Source organism: Diadema antillarum, unplaced genomic scaffold (assembly GCF_040938485.1).
Source record: "Diadema antillarum isolate AM-2024a unplaced genomic scaffold, OU_Dant_1.0 seq00000471_RagTag, whole genome shotgun sequence".
Classification (NCBI taxonomy): Eukaryota; Metazoa; Echinodermata; class Echinoidea; order Diadematoida; family Diadematidae; genus Diadema; species Diadema antillarum.
In genome coordinates, this window is record NW_027271439.1 from 61,454 (window position 1) to 71,706 (window position 10,253).

At 37.9% G+C, this 10,253-nt stretch overlaps 1 protein-coding gene across 1 annotated transcript in view; it reads left to right on the plus strand.

Moving 5' to 3' along the window:
- Positions 1–9,921, plus strand: part of LOC139733336 (tRNA:m(4)X modification enzyme TRM13 homolog) — a 29,913-nt gene extending 19,992 nt beyond the window's left edge. The window contains exons 7-10 of the mRNA XM_071644174.1: positions 3,085–3,176; positions 6,283–6,439; positions 7,627–8,311; positions 9,068–9,921. Of these exons, the coding sequence (XP_071500275.1) occupies positions 3,085–3,176; positions 6,283–6,439; positions 7,627–8,311; positions 9,068–9,236 (1,103 nt within the window). The 3' untranslated portion in view covers positions 9,237–9,921. The remainder of the gene's footprint in view (positions 1–3,084; positions 3,177–6,282; positions 6,440–7,626; positions 8,312–9,067) is intronic.
- Positions 9,922–10,253: the final 332 nt, after the last annotated feature.

The window sequence follows — 10,253 nt, forward strand, 5'->3', positions numbered from 1 at the left end:
TTTGCTACTATTTTTTCATTGACATTTCTTGAAGTAGCATGTGTTTCAGTAGTTTGAAACGTGTAAATGTTGCGATGTCTTTCCCCTACTAGTGCAGACTAATTTCGGTCACGGCGAAAGTTCTGCTATGAAATAAAAAATAATGCAAGTCTTTTCAACAATAACAAACTTCCATATAGATTTTTATGCGTTTAAACGCAGTTTCTAGTTTCGTACAAAAACCGCAAGTCTTTTCTGAAATGCTCTTGCGTTTTAAATACAGCATTGCTTGTGATTTGATGGACTTGCATTTGATTTTTAGAATTGCGTTTAAACGCAATTGAATTTAAGTTTCTTACAATTTTCTAGTTTCGGATGATTATCAAACGCAAGTCTTTTCAGCGTTCCGTGTGATTTGATGGACTTGCATTTGAGTTTCGGGGTTGCGTTAAATTTTTAATTTTGCGTACGAAATAAGAAATAATGCAAGTCTTTTAAAAAATAACGCACTTCCGTAGATGTTTAGAGATGCTTTTAAACGCAGTTTCTAGTTTCTTACGAAAACCGCGAGTCTTCTCTGCAACGCTCTTGCGTTTGAATACAGCGTTGCGCGTTATTTGATGGACTTCATTAGAGTTGCGTTTAAACGCAATTGACTTGAAAAAAAAAGTTCCCTACAATTTTCTAGTTTTATATGATTATCAAACGCAAGTCTTTTCAGCGTTCCATGTGATATGATGGACTTGCAATTGCATTTGATGTTCAGAGTTGCGTTTAATTTTTAATTTTGCGTACGAAATGAAAAATAATGCCAGACTTTTCAACAATAACGCACCTCCGTTGATGTTAAAAGATGCTTTTAAACGTAGTTTCTAGTTTCTTACGAAAACCGCAAGTCTTCTCTGCAACGCTCTTGCGTTTGAATACAGCGTTTCTCGTGTTTTGATGGACTTCATTTGATTTTTGAAGTTGCGTTTAAACGCAATTGAGTTTCAGGTTGGTGCAACTATTTTCTAGTTTCATATGATTATCAAACGCAAGCCTTTTCAGGAACGCACTTGCGTTCATGTGCAAAGTTGCTCGTGATTTGATACACCTGCATTTGATTTTTAGTTGCATTTAATTACATGTAGTTGCATTGTAATTAATTTTCTAAAAACGGGCCCAGGTTTCTAATACCGCTTCGGAATAATTAACGTTAGAATGTTCGGATAAACGGGAAAATCTATTTCATGTTCTGATAATGATTCTCTACTAGGACCTATAGGTGTACAAAATTTGTGCATTTTGAGAATAACGAGGAGAAGAAAAGGGGGAAAGTGAACTGCTTTGGGTACTACATGTAATTCTCCAGTGTAAATGGGTGTATGCCCTTTCTATTCCGGCGTACAAGACAATGGACGCATGGCGCGAATGCTACCGCGCCGTATACACTAGCGAATTACCGATTAGAAATGCGGCAAATCGGAGCGGGAAAACAATTCTTTTTCAGAGAATGGCGATAAGATTTTGAGCGAAAAAAAAAATGTCGACTTAGACGAGGGAATCAACACGTATTTCAGCTCAGTTGGCACTCAAAATTCAGGTCGACTTATGCGAGTTGTCGACTTATAAATGTCGACTAAGACGAAGAAATTTTCAAGGAATAACAAAGGCAAAAATCAGAACTTTTTTATTGTGTCGACTTAAGCGAGTTGTCGACTTAAGCGAGGTTTACTGTACTTGTATTTGGTTTTGGTTTTTCTGTAGCTCACCTGAGCCAAAGACTCAAGTGAACTATTGTGATCTCATTGCAAGTGTTTGTAGTGCATTGTGCATAAGCTTTTAAATTTTCAGCTTCTTCTAGAGACCCCAGGATGGATTTTCTCCAAACTTACCAGATGTTATCCGTAAGGGGATAGGGTCTCAATTTCTTCAAGTGGAGTGGGCAGAGCCCAGAAATTAAGGAATCTTTAAGACTCTTCCTCTCTAAAACCAGAAGTAATAGAGCTAGTTAGTGCTTTGAATAAGTACATTGATAATGGCGGATCTGGGGGGTAACCCCCTTGGGGCGGGGGTAGGGGAGGGAATTGAAACCCAAATTTATACCTTTTGATCTTCTTGAAAACGCATGGTATATTTTTACCGAACATGGCATGTGTTATTGTTAGAGTGATGGAATAGTAAGTATTTGTACAAATAGGCATCATTTCCCCATTTAGGGGGCCCTATAGGGGCGCAATGCCCCGAGGGGGAACAAGCCCACCAGATTATTAGGGTGGTGGTCGTTGTTGTTGTTGTTGTGTTGTTGTTGTTGGTGTTTGTTACAAATCTTCTGTCATCCTCAAGCTAAGTTAGTGCATGAGTATATAGGTTGTTGACTGTAATTCCACTTTTGTTCATGACAGATCAGTTACTGTATATGCCAAATATTTTGCAAGGTTTTTATATTCACAAATTTGTAAATCAAGTGCTACTCTTGATTGTAAAAACACAAAAATAAAATATGAAAGCGATGTGCATGCACGCATTTCTCCATTCAGTACTACATGTATACTCCACAATCGTGAATTTGACCACTCACTAAATTGTTGGGAAGTCCAGATTCGCACAAATTTAGACTCGCTAAATATATGGCATATACAGTAATGGGGGGATAAGGGTCCAATTTTTCACATCTTCATCTTCTTGAAAATGTATTGTCAGATTTTCACCAAACTGGGCAGTTATTATCACTAGGGTGTTAAAACATCGTTGTATATAAATGGACACCATTCCCCACTTGTAAATTAGAGCTTCTACCCAAAGTCAATGGGACTAAATACAAACTTCTTACATTTCTATTATTTGCAAATCATGTACATTATAATTTTAGTGAACATCAAAACTTTAGAATCAGGTAGATTTGAAAGAGCTCTGAAAGAGCTGTGAAAGAACATTTTGCTGATGTGTAAATTAATTATCATTACATCATATTTACCAAACACAAGTAGCAGTTTTTGAAGATTCTTAGAAATTACTGTGCTTCACATTGCATTTGCCATAATGTAATTTGGTGATGGATATTTTGATTTTTAATGAACCAAATCCACTTACTGGACAAATCATACTTTGCAATTTTGACAGGTAGATTGTCACAGTGGGTACAACAGGCCTTGGAAGAGAATGCAAGTTCAGCCAAGTTCTTGCTTGTGGAGAGAGCTGCTGTCAGACACAAGGTTAGTCAGCAATCAGAGGACCTCTGTCTGAAGGACACAAACAGCTGTGAATTTGTTTTGCTGTAAAGAAGAAGTATTTGAAATGTTCCCGTAAATTCAAACACTCCCAAGGTACATTTAAGGAGCGGTGTGAACCAAAGTTAACAGTACTAGGTTGAAGTTGTGCTACAGGTCTTCTCTGTTGCAATTCCATCCCCTGCTTTCATTTACATAATCTCATTTTCCTTGTTGTCATTTCTGTGTTGTTGTTTTTTTTAATTGTTTCACAAAGTCAAAATTAAATTTGAATTAGAATTGAAATCTGTTTTGTTAGTTTGTCATACAGTACCCCTTGCAAAAGTTGACATCTTGTAAGTTGGCAAATTGCATAAGTTGACACAATTGAAAAGTGGAAAATTGAGCAAAGAAAATGTGATTCCATCAGGATTCGAACCCAAGACCTCCGAATTGCTAGCCTGGTGCTCTACCGACTGAGCTATAGAAAGCCCTAGATCAGTGTTCGTCCCAGAAACCTTAAATTCTCAGTGCTCGAATAAATAATATTCATTTCTGGTCAGTTTTTCTGTTTGCGTTTGTTACAATTGAAAAGTGTGCGAGCTCACCTGAACCTTTGGCTGAAGGGAGCTAGAAGCTATTGCAATCATTCATCATCTGGCTAATATTGATGATGATGATGATAGTAATAATAATGATATTTATGATAATAATAATAGTAATGATAATAATAATAATAATAATAATAATAATAATAATAATAATAATAATAATAATAATAATAATAATTAAAAAAAAATGTTTGTCAAAAAGCAGCATTGCTGGGGACGGCACGAATCCTGAGAAAAGTACTGGAAGTCTAAGGTTCCAGGATGGAACTTGACGTGATATTAATCTCCAAGAGATATCTTGTGAAGATAGAGATAACAATAATAATAATAATAATAATAATGATAATAATAATAATGTCTTATTCATTCAGGGTAGCCTCTATCAGAGGGCCCTGCCATTATTACTCCAGCATTGCCAGGTACCCATTTATACACCTGGGTCGAGAGGGATGTGATGGGTGAAAACATCTTGTTTAAGGACATAAGCACTAGGCAGGAATTGAACTGGGGTCCTCAGTTTGGGAGTCGGGAGTCATATCAACTATGCCACAGCGCTGATGTCATTGGATATTTTTAGCTTCTTCTTGAAAACCACATTGATTTTCACCAAACTTGGCAGGCAGCATTCCTAGGGTAATGGGGTCTTCCCGTAATTTGTTCTAATGGGCACAATGCTCTTTAGGCCCAGGGAAGGGGTAGGAACCAAATTTGGGTCCAATTTTTGTCGAGCCCACCGGAGGTGAGGGGAGACTAAGGGATCGCCTGCGGTGTCTGTCCGTCCATCCGTCCCTCCGTCCGTCCGTCCGTCCGTCGTCCGTCCGTCGTCTGTCCGTAACGCTATAAAAACTTGAATAACTCTGTACTCTGGGCTTCAATTTGAATCAAACTTAGAGGGAAGAGTGGTCATACGAAGTTTTACCTTTTACCAAATATGAAGGTCACCTCAAGGTTAAAGGTCACAGGCAGGGGTCAATGAACTTGTAGGGCCCAATGTTAAGTTTTTAGGGCGCGTTTTGATTATGGGTCATAACTTTTGATCCATAAGTCCGTTTGTGACTAAACTTGAGTGGTAGATGTCCCTTTGGGAGTTGATGGTCACCACAAGGTCAAAGGTCACAGGCAGGGGTCAGTGAACTTTTAGGGCCCAATGTACTGTGCATTTAATTATGACTCCTAACTTTTGATCCATAGGTCCATTTGTGAACACACACACAAAAAAAAAAGGTGTTGTACGTTTGTGGGCGAGACACATTACGGCACTTGCCTTGTTACATCTTCAGCTTGAAAGGCCATAACAGACTTTCACAAAACAGATAGCGCAGGGAAATTAAACAAACAAACAAACAAACAAACAAACATGCAAATGGCACCATGCATCCAAATTAGATAATTTTGTGAATATCTTCCTTAACATAAAGCCAGAAATGCTTTTAAAGGACAAGTTCACCTTCATAAACATAAGGATTGAGAGAATGTAGCAATATTAATAGAACACATCATTGAAAGTTTGAGGAAAATCAGACAGTCCGTTCAAAAGTTATGAATTTTTGAAGTTTTTGTGCAGTAACCGCTGGATGAGAAGACTACTCCAGTGTATGAATAACTTAGATGTCACATGCGTACAACAATATAAGGTAAATATAAAGAGAATTTCACAAAATGCCATCTTTTGAAAAAAAGTACACATTCCCCTGACTCGTTACCGACAAATGTTATGTGTAATATTATTCCCCCTGCCTTTAGAAAGAGGCAAGTCAAGAGCTCTTTTATTATGCGAAAAAAGTGAAAATATGTTGAATTTTCTTTTACATTTTCTTTATACTGTTGTACGCATATGACACACAAGCTGTAGTAGTCTCCTCATCCAGCGGTTCCAACACAAAAATTTTAAAAATTCATAACTTTTGCATCGATTGTCCAATTTTCCTCAAACTTTCACTGATGTGTTCTACTAATAGTGTTGCATTCTCTCAATCCTTATGTTTATGAAGGTGAACTTGTCCTTTAAGTAGGGAGCAAAATTGGGGTCCAATGTTTACATATATAGCTTCTTGCAAGGCCATAACAGACTTTCACAAAACTTGGCAGGTAGCATAGGGATTTTTTTTTTTTTTATCCATGCAAATTGCACCATGCATCCAAATTAGAGAATCTTTCGAAAATCTTCTTTAACGTAAAGCCAGAAATGCTCAGATAAATAAGTGAATTTTTGTTTATTGTGGATCCAGGGCTGGCCCCCCTTGGGATGGGATCAAACTAGGAGCCAGTTCTTTCCACTCTCCTCATTTCTTCTCTCTCCAGTCTCTATCAGAACTATTCACATGGTCAAACTGCAAACCTCTCCTTGTAGTCGTGTTATTCACAACACCATGCTATCAAAGATCATATAATCAGCTATGCTCCTACAGAATGTAAGATATTCAATTAATAATGGAGAACTAACAAGGTGAGTTAATCCCCATATGTCATAGTATTTTTTGATTTTCCTTAATCAAATGCAGAGAGATGTTTTCTACCAGCGTGGAGCTGAAGGACCCACCTACCAGCGCATTAACATGGACATTGAGAATTTGTGTCTTGGGAAAGTTCCAGCCATTTGCAGTGATCCATCTGCCCCAATAGTAGCCTATACCAAGCATCTATGTGGAGCAGCAACTGGTAATGATGTTCATGTATCAGTGTGTAGTGATGTTCACATCCTGTTTGTGACAGATGTCATGTCCATTCGTTGTTCAGTTTCTACTTGATGGTTTCTTGTTACAATGGACATCTGGGCCCCATTTCATAAAGAGTTTATCTGATGACAACTCTTTGCTGGAATGACTATTGTCATGGTAACGACAAGAATACAGCTTCCTGATTGGCTGTTTGCTGTGGAAAGTGGTCATTCCAGCAAGAGTTGTCATCCTAACATCTTTTATGAAATGGGGCCCTGAAAATGATGTACAACAATATTGTGAATCTTCTTGTATGTTTGCATGACTATTAAAGAATCAAACAGAAATGACTGAATGATAAAGTCAAAAGGTTACTGAGTGAAGCTCAAAAGGCAAATTATCACATTACATGCAATTATCCAATTTGCTCTTTGACTAGCCATAACACAATTCTAATTACTATAAAACCTGAAATGTTCGCGTGCATTTTGATTTCATGAATTTCGTGAGAGCTAAGATTGGCAAAATTAAAATGCAGGCAAAAGATCTTGTCTACACTATATGCATTGAATGCTAGTGCCATTTCGTGAAAATTCCATACTGTGAAAAAGGCTGTCAGCTCCAATTTGTGAAAATGTAATGCTGCAAAAATATTTTGCTTTCAGTTGTGTTGAAATATATAATGAAGGTATAAAGTCAAAGTCAGTTTTTTAGTGAAGACTTACGGCAGCTGTTGCAGTCACATTGTGACATGCATCTGTCATGCATTGTGTGAAGTCTGTCGTCTTGCCATTCATAAACATTCTATGGCTTCCTATTATCCTTTAAAACTCAGTATCAGACTGAACCAGGGTTGATTTGACTCATTCATTGGAGCAGGGGATATGGAGTTGTTCAAATTGTACATGTGGTCCTACAGGACCCAGGGGTGTGAATTTGAACCATCTGCTCTAGATCCAGAAGGAGCACAATGGATTTTGATTACATTTAGGCACTGTAAGAGACACAGAATATGAGATATACAGTGTTCATGACAGTGACAGTTGTGGCCACAGTGGGCACCATCTATGGGTAGCTACGATGGGGACCAGTGGTTAAAGTTAGCATTTTATTCTTCTGCATTTTAAATGCTTTATCCAATATTTACCCAACTTTCATAAATTTTGTGTGTTATGGTTGTACATGCAGATCTGGCTTTGAGGTGCCTCATGGAAACTCCTGCTGTGAGTAATGGAGATGCTCTAGCTAGGACCAATGGTGAAGCAAGGGCTCCCTCAGCTGGAAATGCAGAGCCAGCTGTTGCTGGAGACCCTGCCTATGAAACTAACAGGGGATGCAAGACAGGTGATGTGATCACAGCACATCCGCTCTCTGCCCACTGCATCAAGGGTGTCGTCATGGCAATGTGCTGCCACCATCGCTGTTCTTGGAAGTCATATGTTGGAAGGGAATTTCTGACCAGAGTTGGAATCTCATCAAGGGATTTCATGGCCATAGTGCGTATGAGTAGCTGGGCAACTTGTGGCTCAAGAGATGCTAAGGACGAAGCTGGTGTAGGTTCTGCCGAAACAGAAAACAACTTGACAAAGTCTGGAGATGATAAACTTTCTGGTGTGAGTGAAGCTCATGAAACCAAAGTGAGTCAGTCGTATATGGAAGGAGAGAGACAATCTACCTGCATGGAATGGAAAGGAACTGAACCAGGGAATTTAATAAAGAGAATAGGTAGAGATGAGAAAGTTCAAGATGACCTTATGACTGATGGTGGGAGGAGTAGTCATGGTGATGACCTCTTTCTGCGAGGCAGGGATCGAGGCAAGTCATCTGAAGAAGAAGCCAGCGAACATCCTGTGGAGCAACAGTCCATTGTAAGGTACATGATTCCTCATGAAGTGATCACGATGTGAAAAGATGTTGGGTGTCACCCATTGATTGTTTCATTCCACTAAAAGGGAATGAAGACAGTGTGTTATACATGATAGGTTCCATATTTGAGGTGGGAGCAAAATCACTTGCTTGCTATTTACAGATTCACTGACTGACTGCCTACACTGAAGTGTCTTTTGTTCTGTACCAAGTGATTCATCAATTCTATTTACAGATCAAAATCCTAAAAAATCATCACATGATATGATAGCTTTCCACTTCCAGGATTTATTTACTGATTTTCATTTTGTTTGGTCAAAATATAGTGGAAGGCTCCTTCCTGCAAGAATATCTACCTTATTTTGTGTTTGTATCATTCTCTCCATATTTTTTCTGTATTTCATTTTTTTAAAGTTTTTTTTTCTAAGAAAAATGTGTATGACTGACTTTGAAAAAAAAAAATCATTTTGTATATCTGTTTGGTGCAGAGTAGTTGTCAGACATGTATGTGTTGGTGTCTCTTGTCTGACAAAAATCTGTTCCATAAGGCTGGAGCTGGCTACAAACTCAAAACAGGCCACTCCATAGGCATTCCAGCCGAAGTATTTGGCACACCGTACTTGTCGTGTAGATACACCTTAATTTCTCTCTGGTTTATATCTATTTTGTATCCATTCAAAGAAAAGTGATATTGTGCATATGTCATTCTGTGTCTGACATTGCTGAATGGTATTGTACTTCCCCCTTGTCTTTTGCCACCCAGTACCCTTGGGCTCTCGGTCCCTGATCGCGAGATGATTGGATTTAAGTGCAAGCGAGTCTTGGACATGGGTCGACTACTCTACCTCAGGAACCACAGACTTAAAACTGAACTGGTCTATTATGTAGAAAGAAGTATAACTCCAGAGAATGCCCTACTTGTAGCAACATGAACTTCGGACTAATGAATCTCGTCTCATCAAAGTATTTTGTGATGAAATTTTAATACAACCTTGCTGAAGTAAACCTTGCATAAGTCGAATAATTGCCTAAGTCAAAGATCTTTTCAAGTCCTCTTCTTTTTATACTCTATTGATTTTAATCCCTCATAAGTCAATAATTTTCTCTAAGTTGAAGCTATTTCTTCAGTCCGAATAGATTTGTCTTAGGCAAGGTTGACTGTGTATTGTACTATAAAGTGACAAGAAAGTAAACTGACCTAGTGAGATCATAGGGTCACACCAGGGTTGATATTGATGTAATGATAAGTTCTTGCAGAATGTGACTGATTCCATTTAGTGTGATTAAGTTTTTTTAATTTTCCAAATGCCTTTATTTTCAGACATTTTACTGTGACTCGTGCAATGATACACATATTTGTGTTTGTAAGAAGAAAAAAATACTCAATACAGTCAATAAAACTAGATTTTTTTCAAATTCTATTGTGTACGGAATTTTGCTTGTAAATCAGATTTAATAAGTGGTCAAATTGCACATGTCAACATGATTGATTGTTGCCAGCTGCTTAGAAATCCATGCAGTTTGTTTCCCAGATTGGCTATGAAATGATGACAGACATTTTTATGTAAGTTATGCATCATGTCATAGTAGGCACAAGGGCAACTCAGCAAACACAAGCATATATGTCAAGCTACTTAATGTAAAGCATGAACAAATGGAGAGAAAAAAAAAGTTGTGAGTCATTGAGAATCTGAATAATGTTAGGCAAGGACCAAGGAATAGATAGCTTGTTGAAATCCAGTCATAACCAGAGGGCTTTGGTGAGAATGGCAAGTTCTGGACCACTCTTATGTTTTTCAAATGAAATATATTGCCTTTAGGATCAGAGGGTTGTATGAAGTATGTTGTTCTTTACATATTGTAAAGTTGGATTGTGAAGACAGATCTATAAGGAAAAAAAAAAGATAGGTGATTTTGTTCACTTAAGGGATATAGCTTGTTAAAGCAAT